The 18306-nt window shown below is 39.3% G+C and overlaps 1 protein-coding gene across 1 annotated transcript in view; it reads right to left on the reverse strand.

Moving 5' to 3' along the window:
• LOC131232602 (lycopene epsilon cyclase, chloroplastic) overlaps positions 1 to 18306 on the reverse strand; it is a 56254-nt gene that overhangs the window by 19348 nt on the left and 18600 nt on the right. The window contains exons 3-7 of the mRNA XM_058228946.1: positions 12161 to 12296; positions 11947 to 12057; positions 11768 to 11870; positions 1801 to 1944; positions 1609 to 1716 (exon numbers count right to left, since the gene is read on the reverse strand). Coding sequence (XP_058084929.1) covers positions 1609 to 1716; positions 1801 to 1944; positions 11768 to 11870; positions 11947 to 12057; positions 12161 to 12296 — 602 coding nt within the window. The remainder of the gene's footprint in view (positions 1 to 1608; positions 1717 to 1800; positions 1945 to 11767; positions 11871 to 11946; positions 12058 to 12160; positions 12297 to 18306) is intronic.

The raw sequence follows: 18306 nt of genomic DNA on the forward strand, positions 1-18306 counted from the left end.
GATGATGGTGACTCTAATGATAACGGCAATGATGGTGATGGTAACGACGATAACGTGTCTCGTCTTGGGAATCGGTTGCAAAGGCCTGTTAGCCCATTCACTGGGAAGAGAGGTATTAATCATGCCCCCTAGGATAATGACCATGGTTCTTGTCTGGATTAACCACGGCCCTGACTTGTCATTAAAAAAGCATACACGAGTAAGAAGCTACTAAAGAATGAGACACGACAATTAACAGAATTAGAGGAGCAGTGATTGGCAACATCCATGAGGGACACGCACGATCGTGGGAGTATCAGAGGCTCTAGATCTGGATCATGGGCGAGGCAGAGGAGCTCGAGTTCCAGGCCACAGTATGGATATGGATCACAGACACAAGAAAGTAGCTCAAGTTTCGTGCCATAGTATGGATATGGATACAAACCTAGTGGATATGTGACGAGTGACTCCAACAATTATGATTATTCGTTTTTTTATTGTGGTCAAGAGTTCACCTCCGCATACGGGCAACGGTATAGATATGGCCAACAATATGGATACCTAGGAACTCCATCTATGCCCATCCCCGATCCATATCAACCACAGATTGTGACGATTACGCAGTACTCACGGATGGGCATATTGGTTCAGTTCGGAGAGGATGAATACCAATGTTATGTCAGACAGAATCTTAATTGGTACCATTCTAGTATGACCTAGGCACAATAATGTCAATTTATGGAGCAACAATACTTTTCGCAGCCCCATCGAGATGGAAACAATGATTACGAGCCACCACACAGCTCTATGTGGGTCTAGGCCACAACCACTCACATCATTCATAGGTATATTTCTCAAATTTTACTTCTTTTACTTTTGAATGAATTGGTTGTGTTTTCATACATCTTCTTACGTTTATATATGTTATGAATTCAATTTAAATACAGTTGCATTGGTTGAATCAAACAGAGCATAGCTTAGGACCCTATACAAAGGAAACCTATTATGTGCACTTTTTTTAGATGTTATGATTTAAAAGTGTGTATTAAGGTCTTGTTTAACAATCCCTGAAGTTTCATTGGAAAATTCACCAATTTCCCAATGTTTCCCCCACGTTTCCCAAAAAGTGTGATACATTACCCGATACAAACAATATATCACGTGCGATAACCAATATGTATTTGTATCTGAAGGGTGTGATACGGAACGCGATACCGAAATTGCGAACATTGTTTCAAACACGTTGGTAGAAATTGATTTACCAATAATCTATCCCAAAGGAAGAAATTTATCAGCCAGCAACAAAATGAAACCATCGATGTGGAAAATATGATGCCAATAATCCCAGGTACAAACATGCTCAAATCTCACCCAAATACATACCTAGAGAAATATGGTGAAAGTTGAAACATTACATATTAGCTTAAAAAGATTCTTTCCATTACTATACTCATCGTCGATGCTAAACAAATTTTGTTTTATATGATGCAAATTCTTAATTGTCTTATTTCAGGAATCTGATTAAGTTATATTGTATGAGACTTTGAAGGACGCATGTGCATTTTTTGCATTTGAAATCACCAGAACTTGGATATGTCAAACAGATGATAATTTAGCTCAATGAATTACCTCTTCATAAGTTTTCATAATTCGAACACCCATGCTCTCCAAGCGTGACATAAGTTTTTTCTTTAATAGACCAAAGGGCATGGCATTTCTTGAGGCCAAACAAGTTTCCTGCAAGCAGATTTCTCTAAATGCTAGAGTGCATTACTGGAACAAAGGCAAGCATATTGAAACATAAAATGAAATATAGCTAACCTCAAAAAATACTCTTGTTGGTGACATGGGCATGGCATAAAGAAATGTTGGATGCTCTGCTTCTTCACATTGTGCTTTCTGTTTCACGAAATCTCTATAGTCCATGAAAACCATTAAGCTAGGATCATATGGATTATTTTCCACCTGGAAATTTGAAAAGAAAAAAAGAGAAAAAAAGAAGAAGAAGAAGGAAACTGGCTGAAACTTCAACAGATTAACATGTAATAGCAAATTTACATTGCTGAAATTTCCTTGAACATAAAATAGTGGCTATGATAAATTGAAAAAAAAGAAAAGAAAAGTTCATGCTATTATATCCAAAACAGAATAGCTTTCTACACGGTCCTTCACAATAACAAATATGTTATAGTCTACCCCCGAGGACTATGGGGACTAACCACCCCTTGCTTTTTTTTTTTGTTGCATCAACTCCCCTTGTTCAGTAAACCAGCATAAAATACCACCTACCATCAAAGGAGAAGGTAGAATAATGGGCTTGAGTAATTTTTTTTCTTGCAATTATGCCCTTCTTCTTCAAAGAGGTTTGCTAATTCCTCATGCTGTCATGCAACTCTACTAGTTGCAACCTAAAAGGCTGGGACATGTGTCAGACATCCACAACATCCATACCATGAACCAAGTTGACCTACCATGAAGACAACCTAGCTCGAATCACGTCCTTCCATTGATAATGCCCACATATATGAACGATACGTGGAACGTTACCTTTTTTCTTTTTCTTTTTCTTTTTCTTTTTTTTTTTTGAGAGGTAACAACGACTTCATTAGAAAACCTGCCAAAAGCGAGAAAATGATACAACAATAAGAAAAACAATCAAAGAAAAGCTCAGCCAAAGCGGCCTTTACATGAACATCCCAACTCATCACAAGACCTTTGATTTTACTAATAACCACATCTACACTCTCACAAACATTCCTAAAGCATCACCCATTCCTAGCTCCCCAAATTCCCCAAAAAACTGCCATAATAAGCAACCTCCAAACAGCTTTCCTGGCTTTGCCACACCTTCCTCCATGCCACACCCAGAGAAGGTCCTCAACCGACTTGAGCATCACCCACCTGGTGTGAAATCGACTGAGGAAATGATCCTAGAGGCAAAAGGGCAATGAATGAATGATTGATCAATTGATTCCTCATCCTTGATGCACATGAGATAAATATTGGGAAGAATTAAAGCTCTTCTTTGGAGATTGTCTATCATATGGATCCTTTTTCGGCCCACAAGCCAAACAAAAACCGTCACACGGGGAGCTCTGTAAAACCACTGATGGGACAGATGAGGCGGGCCAACAGGATGAGCTATCTTCAAAATCAACCAGAAAATTGAGTTGACCGAGAACTTCCTTGAAGCACTCCACACCCGAACAATCGAGTCACTAGCGTGAATCACAGGCTTGACGGTCTTTAGGATATCAAGCAACCCAGCGAACTCCTCGATCTCTACCTCTGACATGTTCCTACGAAATGGAGAGGCCCAAACCACCAAACCCCCAACTATAGAAAAGCAATATGTCATCACTATAAAGCGATCAAGAGCAAGACAAGCTAACCTCGGGAAGAGATCCTAGAGCGCCGAATCAGCACACCAAACATCGACCGAAAATTGAATACGAAGCCCATTACCAAAGCACCAGGGAAATGCCCCAACAAACCAGATAATTAGTCTCCACAACCGATTTTCAGAGAACCAACACTCTGTGGAGAGAAGATCCCTTCGCAAACCATCTGCCCACCTAAGTTCCATACTTAGATGCCACCAGTTCCCTCCAAAGCCTACCCTCCTCGACCACAAACCTCCAAATCCACGTCCCAAGAAGAGTAGAATTCATAACATCCATAACATCTTTCTTAACGATGTGCCAAATTTTCTAGAAGAAAAGAATAGGGAATCAGTTGCAGTTGGCAGCCTTATCGTTGCACATGGAACTTAAGGCTGCAAGCACTTCTTCCTTCGAAAAATTTGCCTCCCAAGCGAGTACACTTCTCCAGACAATAACATGTTTAAGTCAAGCCTATCCAACCTAGGTCTCCGCTATTGCTCTCCTGACAAAAGAATTTTATGGGAGACTATAGAGTCCCAAATCTTGCTTCTGTCCAAAGAGCTAGATTCGCTAATAATCAAAATAGAAATCCTATTCCCACGAGCATGAGCTCTGGTAATGCTATGGAAAAAACGAGTGTTCATCTCCCTCTTTAAGCCATAGCAATCTAGACCCTTGCCGCCATTTAATTTCTTCTTCCTTAGCCTGATTGGCAAGATGAAGAGACAAATTAGCCCTCCTCACTCTGCCCTCTGATGAATCATCCCCCTCCTCTAGAAGATCTAACTCACGAATCTCTTCTACCATCAAATCAAATTCTTCCTACCTAGCCCCGAGGACTTCTTTTTCCAAACTTGAGCTTTTCTTTTATCATCTTTAATTTTCTGCTTATCCTGAAACCGGCATATCCGACAACCAAGAAGGACCACCATTCCTCCACTAGCTGCACAAAACCTTCAACTTCCAGCCAGTACTCTTCAAATCTAAAAGGTCTTAGGCCCCAACTCCCCTCATCCTCCTCTAGCAAAATAGGGCAATGATCAAACGTGATTCTTAGAAAAGCACATGATTGACCAATGAAAATTTGTCAATCCAATCAGCAGAGACCAGGAACCTGTGCAACCGTGACATGGACACATTTTCTTGGCCATTAGACCACATGAATCTGACCACGCCATTGTCTAAAAAATGTGCGTGACCAAATGATGTACCACTCAAATTTGCCAAGTTGGCATGTCTATCTGTAGTTAGAGGCAAGGTTTAAAGTATTGTCTGAAACTAGTACGTATCACCCAATACATACGAGTATAGCCCATGAAGGATATGGGGGTGTTGGCCCTATATCAGCTTGAAACAGCCCAATATAGGGCAATACTAGGTGATAATGGTATCAGTGGTGAACAATACATTATGTAATACACCCATTTCAAACCTTGGTTAGAGGTGCCTTATGTTTGAAGCAAAACCCTTCTTTCAAAACCAAGGAACACTGAACATTTGCTGAAGTGCACATGCAACTCTACATGCTGACACGGCCAATAATGTGTGTGTGGGACATTCAAGCCTTGTATCACCTGGGCTGACCATGTAGATTACTCAACCAAAGTTCACGTGGGTCAGATTGGAACGTCGAATGTGGATAATTTTTCTAATTGTCCATGTCTTTTAGTATGTACCTGACCACTCGATGGCTCATCTAGCCTCATTTCATGTTAGGTCATCCATGCCATAGGCCCCACAAGATTCAAGGCTTGGGCCTCCATCCATATGCCAATTTAACAAATATGACCACATGTACAGATGTGTGCAAGCTTAGCAAAGCAATTAAAAAACTACTTTAAGTGTATATGTAGATCAATCCAGATCGTCTAAATTGTAGACCGTTGGTATAGACCATGCATAAAAGTCGCACTATTTAGTCAATCCTCACTATCCAATTGATATGCTATCACAAGGATGTTAAAATAATGTCAACAATCAAAATTCAATATACGGAACCAGATGATTAGGATTCTAGCCATGCTCCATTCACAATGGGTCCTAATTTGGACAGTCCATATTGCCACACATGCATGGCACATGTACAATGGATGATTCACTATCATCTATGCCCTTCTTCAATAACCCATATGAAGAACCCTCTTTCTCTCTATCAATGTGAGCAAGAGCCATTTCCCCAAGTGGCTAGTCAGTGGTGATTGTTGGAGAAATAAATGTTATATATTTTATTTTCAAAGCTGCCTCAAGACACTATACTATTTTCTTAATAAAATAGGTTGGGGAGTTCGTTAATTCCTAAATATCAATTTCTTCCTAATATTTTATTCTCATGCTCTTCTCAAATAACATGGTATAAGAGCTATGGTTTCTCCAACCCTAATTTTGCCATCATCCCCTCTTCCTCCTTCCTTTTCCCCTTTTCTTTTCCTTTTCTTCCCTCCTCCTCAGGGGATTTCTCTCCGACCGCTGGCAGCCACCAACGAGGGTTCTTCACATGGGTCATTGAAGGAAAGCATAAATGGAAAAATACATAAACAATTAATGGAAGCACTTCACTAGATGATAGGAAGCATTTTAAGAAGATTTTGCAAAGAAGAGGGTTAACTAGAAGAAAACTTAAACTAGCGGTGGATGAGTTTGTAAGTATCATATTCGAGGGGGCCTTGGTCCTTTTCCCTATCCTATATACTATCATCATCTTCATCATCATCATCATAGTCTTGTCCCTACTATTTGGGAAGGCATTACAATTTACAAATCATGTTTCACTAGTCAATCCTATATAAGGTCCCTATGTTCGATCAACAAACAATATTGTATAAAGTATGATATTATTGATATGCATCGGCATAAATCTACCAATAGCTTATCAATTACTAAGAAACTATGTGACAATTCCTCTATAAATGCATAGGATTTGTTAACGGTATCTTAACCAGAACTATCTGATACATTGAGAAGATTAAGGATCTATCAGATGTTCTTTTTCCCCAAAAACCACCCTCCCCTCAGAACTTAAAAATCTTTTGTGAAATTATCCCCCATACACAAAAAGGATTCACCTTGCAACAAAAAACAATAACATCAACAATAATTAAAAAAACAAAACAAAACAACAACAAAAAAAGCCTTCCAATGGCTCAAACCTGAGCATCCAATTTCTCAAAAGTGCCTATGCACCCTGGACCAAAACTATGATTGGGAAGAAGAACAGGAAGCCCAATTATGACAAGAAGGAGAAGACGGAAAGACTCAAAAAGTAATTTGTTTTCGTTGACATCAGAAGTCTACAAACAAGAATCCACATGACAAACCCTCAAGTTTTTACATTAAAAAATGAGAAATAACATAAAAATGAAATAGGGCTAGACTTCAATACTAATAACTAGTCTCTAGTTCAGGACCTAACTAAACTACCCAATTACTTGAATTTCTAATTCCAAAAAAAAAAAAAGGAAGAAGAAAGAAAGAAAGAGAACATGAGCATCAACACACTTATAATTCGAAGGTTGAGCGGAGCAAATTCTTGGGAAAAAAAAAAAAGGAATTTTAGGACAATGATCCTCCTAATTTGATTTCTGGAACAGAATCTTTCTTTAAGCCAGTTATTACCCCCTCTACACTTGAATAAATTGCAAATGGATTCAGGAAATTTCTCCTCCAGAATATAACAGAGTCAAAAGTATTGCGCAACAATTTTGCACCGTGTAAGGAAATCCCAAAACCTTAAAACTAGATGGGCCAAAATGATGCAAGACTTTGACATTTCTGTCTATTCTCACAACGTCCTTCCTACTCTCATAAAGTATCTCTCACTCTCACGAAGCATACTCCTCTCAACACTATCACAAAGAATGCTACTTTGAGACATCTTAGACACTCCCTACTCTCTAGAAGGATTTCTTCCTTATTATTTCTCTTTTGCTGGCACCTTTTACTCTTTTAGATACATGCTCCACAGATCTATTTCTTCCCTCTTATTTATGTCTCTGTTGGTGGCACCTTTTACTCTTTATGAAACTCCTCAAGAAGAATGTTTTATGGATCTGTTTCTTCTTTCTTATTTACAACTCTTTTGGAGACATCCTTTACTTTTAAGGGATGCCCTAAGGTGCCCTTCAATTAGTGGAGGGTACCACTTATGGTTGTCTCACACCTTACCTTTTCATTTCACACATTTTCATCTCTTTTGAATTTAGAACCATTTCCTTTTACATCTCTACTGGTCAAACTTAATTCAAAGACAACTACCACATAAGAATACGCATAGCATCCAATTACTGGTAGCCAACTGCCACATAAGCATCCACATGACACTCTAACCATTGGTATCCAGATGACACACATTGCCACGTAAGCATGCGGTGTGGAGACACATGTCATGTGACCCACGTGCACATTGTACTCTCAAGGTGCATGCCACATTGTATCCACATGTCATCCACACGCACAAACACAGCCAAAGTTTTAAAGAAATAACAAGGAACATTTTCAACCCTAGACTTGTGGGTAAAACCCAAGTAACCTAATCAATAAGGTCGCTACCCATATGTGATAAAAACCAAATTAGTTTTGTAAATAAAGACAGTGATATATTTTGTAAAACATTTTGAAAGTTAATTTATTTTGAAAAAGAAAAGAAAAGAAAAGAAAACTCCAAAGTACAACACAAGTTACATGGTGGCTTGTATTTCCATTGTGCATGGAATCAGTTCCAATGCATATTTTACATGTTATCAAATTTCCATTGTGAGGCAAACAAGCTCAAGAGTCAAGGCACTCAAATGGTTCCAATGCACATATAACATGTTATACACACTTGAAATTCAAATTGGCCAGACCAAAATACAGTTGCAAGAAGTGCGAAGGGAAGCAGCAACAAATTTGAGTGGGGGAGCAGGGAAGCATCTATTCCAAAATTATAGCAAGAACAAACAGCAAGGAAGTGGGAGCAGGGGCATGATCCATGGTAGAGTGGCACCTTAGTAGAAGTTGCATACAACTACAAACCCAAATAAGAAAGGTCCAAAGTGTTCTTTAGCGCAATCCATTATCTACGCCTTAAAATCTTTAAACAAGCAACTATAGCAGAATGCTCATAGATAGAAGGGATCACTACTTAGATGAGATTAATTTAACAAATATAGGAAAGGGCAGTGTTTGAAATATCGATACTGTCGGCCAATATTATCATTATCGCACCACTGTGAGATGATACACTCGCGATAACCCCCGGAAGATACCAAAAAATCCAAAATCCAGATATCGGCTGATATATCGTCGATATCGCACCAAAAAACCCAAAAATTTGAATTAGAAAAAAAAAATTAAAAAAAATCGGAGAGTACCTGGCTGTAGCGGTGATCGGAGGTGGGCCATTCGACAAGTACGATTTTCTTGCCATTTTCTTCAACTTCCCTCTTTCTCGGAGATTCCGGCGAGGAATCAGGCCGGACCAACGAACCGTTCCTTCCAGAACGAGATTTGAGGGGTTGCGTGCATGAAAGACGGATCGGAATGCGTGGATGGGGGTAAAAATGGAGAGGGAAAGTGAAAGAGGGGCGCGGATGGGGAAATCGGATTGCATACTGAGTCACTCAGTACGCTCTTATCGTACTGAGTAAACTCTGTAGGGCCCACTGTGAATTCATGTGGTTTGTCCACACCGTCCATACGTTTTTCTAGATCATTTTAGGGGTTGAGCCCAAAAATAAAGTATATCAAAATCTCAAGTAGACCATACCAAAGGAAACAGTGGAAATATTGATTTCCACCGTTGAAATATTTATAAGGCCCCCAATGATGTTTATTTGTCATCCAAACTGTTCATAATATCACAACGACATGGATGAATGGAAAAAACAAATATCATCTTGATCTAAAACTTCTATGGGCCCCCAAGAACTTTTCAACGGTAGACTTCAATTCAAACTATTTCAGGTGGTGTGGTCCACTTGAGCTTTGGATATGATTAATTTTTCATTTAAAGCCCTGAAATTATATGATAAAACGGATGGACAGATTTGATAAAATGCATGAATGATAGTGGGCCCCACAGAGTTTACTCAGTACACTGCGCAATCCGCTTCGGCGGATGGGGTAAAGGCTTGTCGTGGTGCGTTAGTCAATACGCTTTTATCGTACTCAGTAAACTCACTTGGGCCCACCTTTAATGTATGTGGTCCATCCGCGCCGTCCATACGCTTTCCCATCTAATTTAAGGGTTGATCCCAAATTTTAAAAAAATATAAGATCATACCACAGGAAACAGTGGTGATACTAATTTCCACCGTTGAAACCTTTCTCCACTGTTTTCTATGGTGGGGTCCACTCGAGCTCTGGATCTGACCCATTTTTTGGCTCATGCTATAAAATGATCTCTTCAAATGTATGGACGGTGTAGATAGAAAAAATACATCATGGTGGGACCCACGTAACTTGGTGACGTCTTGTGCAACGGGCGTTCATATGAGATTGTGTACTCAGTACGCTCTTATCTTACTGAGTAAACTCTGTTGGGCCCACCGTGATTACACGTGGTTTATCCACGCTGTCCATCCGTTTTTACTAATCATTTTAGGTGTTGAGCCCAAAATTGAACCATATCCACAACTCAAGTGGACCACATTACAGGAAACAGTGTTGAATGAACATTGACCATTAAAAACATTTTGGGAGCCATAAAAGCTTTGGATCAACCTGATATTTGTTTTTTCCCTTCATCTGGGTCTTTAGGACCCAATCAACAGATTGGATGTCAAATAAACAGTACAGTGGGCCTTAGGAGGATTTTAATGGTGGATATCCAATCATTATTGTTTTCCTTTGGTGTGGTCCACCTGTGATTTATATCCCTTTGATTTTTTGTATCAATCCCTAAAATGATCCGTAGAAATGGATGAACGGAATGGATGAAACAAATACATTATGGTGGGGCCCACAGAGCACCGACCACCAGCCATGAGGCCGGTGTCAGGGGGAGTAGCCAATCCGCGTGCGGAAGATACTGACGGGTTGCGTAGCCAGACTGGCTACTGAAGTGACGCACCAAGTTCTGTGGGGCCCACCATGATGTATGTGTTGTATCTACACCATCCATACATTTGGGTATATCATTTTAAGGCATGAGACAAAGAATGAGTTAGATCCAAATCTGGAGTGGACCCCAACACAGAAAACAGTGGGGAGAGGGACGCCCACCGTTGAAACCTTCCTAAGGTCCACTATGATGTTTATCTGAGATCCAACCTGTTTATAGTTTATAAGTTCAAACAGACATGAAAGAAAGGAAAAAACAAATTTTAGCTTGATTGAAAACTTTCGTGGCCCTTACAAATTTTTAATGGTGGGCGTCACTCTCTCCACTGTTTTTTGTGGTGGGGTCCACTCGAGCTTTGGATCTGACTCATTCTTTTTCTCATGGCCTAAAATGATATCTCTAAATGGATGGATGGTGTGGATACAACACATACATCATGGTGGGCCCCACAGAACTTGGTGCGTCACTTCAGGGTCCACCATGTCATTTACTTTCCATCCGACTTGTTGATACGTTCATATACACACCTGTATGAAGTGAAAACATGCTGGGAATAAAACAATCACAGCTCTGTAGGGTAAAACATGCTGTAAATGTAATATCTACTGTTCATCCGATGATCCGTACATACAAAATATAAGCCTGATTAAAAAACTATTGTGGGCCACACCAATGGGAACGATGTAAAACTTCTTCCAAATTATAAATTCACGTCGTGAGGCCCACCTGAGTTTCTTTTATCAAGATGAATTTTGTACCTTCTCTTTATTTTAATGAGTTACACCTGATTAACGGCTTTGATTGAAGGTCCACATCATGGTGGCCCCTAATTGCTAACCTAGTGTTGGCATCAAATCTCATTGTTTCATGTGGTGTGGCCCATCTGAGTGGGGGATCTATCTGATTTTGATATATTTATAAATATCATGCATTCAATTTAAATATAGTTGCGTTAGTTCAGTTAAACATCGCATAGCTTAGGACCCTATACAAAGGAAATTTATTATGTGCATCTTTTTTTTTTGAGATGTTATGATTTAAAAGTGTGTATTAAGAGCCTTTTTAACAATCCCCAAAGTTTCATTAAAAAATTCAACCATTTTCCCAATGTTTCCCCATGTTTCCCAAAAAGTGCGATAAACTACGCGATACAAACGATATATCCCGTGCGATAACCGATACGTATCTGTATCCCAAGGGTGCGATACATTGTGCGATACCGATATTTCGAACACTGGGAAAGGGATTGCTATATAAATAGTAATATCAAAATACAGTAAGATGACATTGAAACATTTTGTGCAATGTGAGTTTTGTATAGAATAATGAACCACAAAAACATTGTCATAATTTAGACATGTCTTACCTCAACCTCCACACCATAAGCTGTCTGCACAGAGACACGAGGACCACCTACCTCATACTGCAATAGTTTCCCTGAAGCTGCTCCAGATGCAACAATAGCAAGCCTGTCATAATGGCAGCAACAAATTAGAAACTTATACTGCTCGAAGTTCAGTGGTAGTTCAGTGTATCTGATGGCACCTGCAAGGAATCATAGTGTTGCCTTCACAAGCAACAAGACTATTACCATCATTTTCTTCAATGATCTTTTCCACTTTTGAATCTAGGTATGCAACACCAGACTCGAAACACCTGGAGAAAATTAGTAGGCATCAGGTCTCACTAAATTTCCCAGGCATGAAACAAAAATGAGCTGGAAACATGCAAAATATTTAGGGCAAACAGTTGTCCTTACCTCTTCAATAACTCTTCATGTAGCAAATGTCGACTAACTCGACCATAAGCACGGCCGATAACAATGGGATCATCGCTATCAAGATATACAATTGTATCCTGCCAAACATGCTCAATACAGCCTTCAAGCCCAAGACCTGAAAGAGAAAATGTTTATCTTCAACTTAAGTAAACAGTCATAGTAGCTAGGAGAATCTCAAAATGGATCTAGGAAAGGCACTTCACATTATTACAAAACTAACGAAAGGATAAGAAATGAGATCTTAGTCAATGCATGTTATTCTATTGGAATGCACGTGGTCGGAAATGTTCGGAGATGGAGGACTATAGTGTTGGTATATGTATTATTGTTGTATTATTGATCCTGTTTTTGTAAAGTATGTACTACAGATTAAGGCATTTAGTCATGTATACAATAGAGGCACTTTCGCAGTCTTTATGTGTGTGTGTGTGCGCGCGCGTGTGTGTATTTAAAGGGAACAATGCTTAATTATAGATTAGTTATGAATTTCAAAGACTCCTCTCTTATTGACAAACCGAACAAATTTTTTCCTCAAATCTCAAGGGAAACTTAGTTCAATATGTTAGATTATGTGCACCTATCAAACCTGTTGGACACATTCACATTTTATTTTATTTTTTGTATGTTCTTTAGATTTTATTGGTGATTATGTATTGGAAATTTTCAAAACTTAGCGGAATTTAATGTTTTTAAAGAACTCCAGATTTTAACTAGTTCAGTAAGGATCCACGCTTTTGATAATCTCAGATTTCTAAAACCCAAAAATCTTGATTATCAGTTTAGATTTTACTTGAACCGAAGGAGTGATGAAGAACTCAAAACCTGTCGATGCCATTCTTCTAAACTAAGAAGTTCCTCACTGATCAATCCCAGTTGAAGGAAAGTGGAGAGCCCTCACGTCAGCCCACAATGTAGGGTTGAGGAGATGCACGTCCACATGCAGGTGGATCCCACGCTCATGCACGCATGATGAGAGAGATGGAGTTCTCTATCTATGCACTGTCTCTCTCTAATTCATGTGGGGTACCTCTTCCTTCTGGGATAGAGTCTATTTATAAAGGGGGATTAGGGTTTCAGGGATGCACTAGCTATGGTACTCCGCCACCCTACAGTTTTCCATAGTCCCTACATGAATGGAATCATGTAAAACTGCCTTATCGATGCATATATATCTGATTTGATCGTTCCATTGCCATGGCCATCCACCAACGACCCATCGCCCATGCCAATAAAGTGGTGGACCATCATATTATCATCAAGTGCAAAGAAAACATTTTTAACTGTCAAAACAAAAGTTTAACGGTTGAAAACATTTACAGTCTTTTAAAACCTTTTAAGTGTTGGACCCAGTGAAAAAACCACCTGATGAACCTATCTCTTAGATCTATGCCATAAATGTGTTCTTAGGAAACCAGTGGATTGGCCCATGTAATGATCAACAAGCCTTAATAGTATTTGGAAAATTTTGGAAGTGCAGCGTAGTTAAATGTTTTTCAAATTTCCATATTATTAATTAAGTTCTAGGATCTCCATCTTTGATATCTTTGACTTCAAAAATCCCAAAATCCAAGTGATGACTATTTTAGATTTTACCTGAACGAAGAATGCGCGCGATGTAGTGGATCCATGGTGTGCCGTAAAGGCCGTTACGTAAAGGTAACAGTGGCAACCGTTACACGTTACGGGGTCATAACGGTCATAACAGCCGTTATGGAAAAAAAAAATGACCCATAATTGCAGTTAACAGTACGTTACTTCCCCTATAAAGGCCATAATAGTTCTATAATGGTTTATTACGAGACATATACAGGTTTTTCATACTTTTTAATCAACATTGTGGGGCACATATAGGTTTTTCGGGGTTTTTTTCAATAAATAAAAAAATAAAGAAGAGAGACCGTAACGGCCATTTCGGGGCCATAATAGTCGTTATGCCCCGCATCATAAAGGTAATGGTGGTGGCCGTTACGGCCACTGTTACCGTTACAGAACACCTTGAGTGTATCCCTTGTTGGCTCATGCAAGGATTAATGGACCGTGATTGATGCACCCAGCCACACCCACTTTTATCAGCCACATGGTAGCCTCAGAAAGTGAGCCAAACCACATATAATCAAAGCATTGACCCTCACACATCCTTAGGTTTACGGATTTATCAAGTTCCAATACATATCAAGTCTAACAGTCCAAGCAAATGGCCTCCTAGACTAGTGACTTGATCTCGATCCACCAGTGCAAGTGCCCAATAGGTGCAACGAGATCCTATATCCAGTATTTGAAATATCGGCATCGCATTACGTATCACGCCCTTTGGATATGGATACGTATCGGTTATCGCATGGGATATATTGGTTGTATCGCATAATGTATCACTGTTGTTGGAAAAATGGAAAAAAATTTGAGAAATTGGTCGAATTTTTTAATGAAACTTCAGTGATTGTTAAAAAAGACATTAATACACACTTATAAATTAAAAAATTATTTAATTTAAAAAAAAAAAAAAAAACAAGTGCATATAATAGGTTTTCTTTGTATGGGGTCTTAATCTATGTGTTGTCTATCTGAATTGATGTAAGTATATTCAAAGTTTATTCATATAATTTATAAATGTAAGAAGACGTGTGAAAACACAAGCAATAAATGCAAAAGCAAAAGAAGAATCACCAAATTAGGTTACATACATATTTGATTTTATGTTTGGACGCAAAGATTACAACCGATTTGCAAGAAATTGAGATTTTGATTTTTTTCATTTTCTGCAACTCGGCCCATCTCCTTCAAATCTCAAAATCGACGCTCAAAATCCATGATTTTTCATGCAAAACATAAAATATCATAGATTTGTAACAATTTGACACTGATTTAACATGATTTATAGAAGAAAAAAAATGATCGAAAATCGAAAATGCTCACTGGATCGAACATGTGGGATATATCCCACTACTCATGTGTTTCGTATTGCACGGGTGGGATATATTGAGGGAAATATCAGCCGATATTGTCGATACTTAAAAACATTGCCTGTATCTATGGCACACTTACACTCCCATATGGGATTGGGCCAAGGCAAACTGATGGCAAGTCATGCCTGGTGGTGTGGACTTTCAATGTGACCCAAGTCAGTCCCCTCACAGATTATGACCATCATATCATCATGTATGACCATAGGTCTTCTATCCTAAAACCCGTGATGATCATGGTATAACAAGGCATTGAGATCCATGGACCATGACTTTTCCTTGGGCAGTGACCGTAATGTCCAATATTGAGTTCCCAAGGACAACCAGAGTGATGCAGGACCGATGAGTGAATTAAGTAACATGTGAGATTAAGTAACCGAATTAAGATATAACAAAAAAACATAAACGTTGCTATATTCATCACAAATAGCATGAAAATCAATTGAAAATCATGCATAATCCTGACCCAAGGTACCAACATCTTAATACAAGATCATTGAATAAAAAGAAACTAGATCTAATGGATGTAGGGACATCCAATTAGTATAGGGTATAGTCTATTTCAAAATAGGAAACCTAATACAACCTAGGGTGAAAATTAGAGTTTGGGTAATTTTGGGAAAGTAGGAAAATTAGGGATTTTAGGTTTAGGGTTAGAGTTTGGATTGTGGATGGGTATGGGAAAGTTGGGTTTGGTAGAAAACGAAGATTTGGGATGGGAGAAATAAGAATTCGAAAAAAATACCTTGATGGAGAAGAAAAGAGAAGATGGTGTGGGGAAAAATGAAAACCTCACACCTCCATTGATGAAGATTAGCCTCGCACCAATCTTCACTCCAAATCACATAGAAGTATCTGCAAATCACATGAAGATGGGAGAAGAAAGCAAGAGCTTTTCTCTTGTGTTTTTAATCACGAAATTCAATGGGAGAGAAGTCAGACACACCCCTCTTTTTATAGATTCAAGAAGTTTCAAAAATTACATTAAAAAATAAAAAAAATAAAAATAAAAAACCCTATCATGTGAATTTTAACGAAAATAGCCCTAGTATAAATAAAATCAACTGCAACACTCGTAATGTGTCCAAATATAAAATAATCAAAAACTAAATCTTAAAATATGATAAAGTCTAAAACTGATGTGGACGATCAACTATCAAAGGCCCAATCATGTGATCTATGCAATCCAATGGCCCGATTGTCGTGCCCCTTCGATCCAACGATCTGGATCACTCCATAAAGCAGCCCATGTGCATCTTCCCAGTATGGGATCTTCTAAATGCTCGCACATGCACATGGGGTCTTTAGCACGATCACGGGTACTCGCCTAGCCACAGGGAAATCGATGCAGCTCGCCTCTTCCTCTGATACGTACGTAAGGGTGTACGTGACGTGATGTCCTCATCACAGAGGGTCACTCTTCTACTTATGTTCATGCACGTTTAAGGCACCGCCACATATTAAGGCATAGAAATTTGTCCATCTAGGACCCTTAGTCATCATGATCTACAGTTGAGATCATCATTGTCACGTCCACATGGTTTGTGAATTGGGCTCACATTGGTTTTCCAAGGCGTAAAAATCCAACAAATAGATGCACCCAACCACACAAACTTTTTGCTGGAACTTTTGTTGGCCATGCGATAACCTTGTAAAGCGAACCAAAGCATATATAACGAAGAACCTAACCCTCGCATGTCCTTATGTCTAAGGATTAATCACATTTTAGTGTGCCCACAAGTTAATCATAGTCTAAGCAAATGGGTTTCCCATACTAGTGACTTGATCTCGATCCACCAATGCAAGTGCCCAATAGGTCCAAACTAGGATCTTTTATCCATGGTACACTCACACTCTCATGTGGGGTAGGGCAAAGACACACCGACTCAAAGTCGTGCCCGGTGGTGGAGACCTTCCATCTTGATTAACATCAATCCCCATTATAATGATGACAATAAACCCTAGGTCTGTCCTATAACTTGTTAGAAGGTCATGGTATAAGAGAGTATTGAAGTCCATTGACTATAACTTTCCCTTGGTCAATGATTGTTGTGTCCAATCCCAAGCTTCCAAGGACAACCAGAGAATCCATCCTCTACTTAACCCATATTTATGTACATTTAGGGCTTGTTTGGTTTTTCCAATTATTGGTATTTGGAGGTAAAAAGTCATCATTACACCAAGCCGCGCGTTTGAAAATCCTGAATTCGGACGCAGTTCTGACAGCGTCCAAAACGGCGGTAAAGACGCCTTTTGCAGAGACGGGATTTTACTACTCCCTGCAGACGGTAGTTCGCATTTGATGGTACTGACACCGTCAGTTCGGTGGTCCGCATGAGCACCGATCGTGCTACACACCCTGATATCATGTTTTAAAATTCAAAAGCAAGCCCTTTTCTTCCGAACTCACCAACGCACTCGTCCAGTAACAGAGCATTCGACCTCAGGCCAGGTAAACGATGCACCCTTCTACCAGATATCTTTTGCCTATCATCAGTTCTTTCTTCCCTGTGTTTACTGTCCAAACCTCTGAATGATTGTTCATTGCTCGATGGCTATTTGGTGGTAAGGCTTTCATCTTGGCGGTCATCGGCGGCTTGCGCATCCTCTATTTCCATACTATCTCAGGTATTGAAACAGTGAAAAATGCATTTTAATCCAAATGTATTGCTCCTGTTCATCTTCATCCAGATCACACGCTGAGCTTGATGTCCGTCTATTCGGTAGCTTGCATGTTACTGCATGTCTATTGCCATCTAACATTTTACCATTTCCATGATCCCACTTGCATTGCATGTTTTTGGAATGTCATCTTTTCCATTTGTCGTCTTCGTCACTCGATTTTGATGTTCATTGCAATCTCCATGGCCTGATCCGTCTGCCTTCTTCTACTAACATCTTCTCCAATACCCCACTTAGGTATTATATGTATTATGATTCGGTTGAAAACCCCTTTATTTCACCCCTTTATTCCACTATATTTTTTCTTTAACATTTACGGTAATTAATCTTTTACTCTATCATGCAGAAATATCCTCTACCGTCTACGACTGACATCCACCCCCCGCCAGCAGCTACGGCAATGCCAGAACAGGTAAGTCATGTGGCTCTGTTGAATGACTGGAGACCGTGAGTAAGTTAGTAATTCGTTTATGAAATAGAAGC

Source organism: Magnolia sinica, chromosome 18 (genome assembly GCF_029962835.1).
Source record: "Magnolia sinica isolate HGM2019 chromosome 18, MsV1, whole genome shotgun sequence".
Taxonomy (NCBI): Eukaryota; Viridiplantae; Streptophyta; class Magnoliopsida; order Magnoliales; family Magnoliaceae; genus Magnolia; species Magnolia sinica.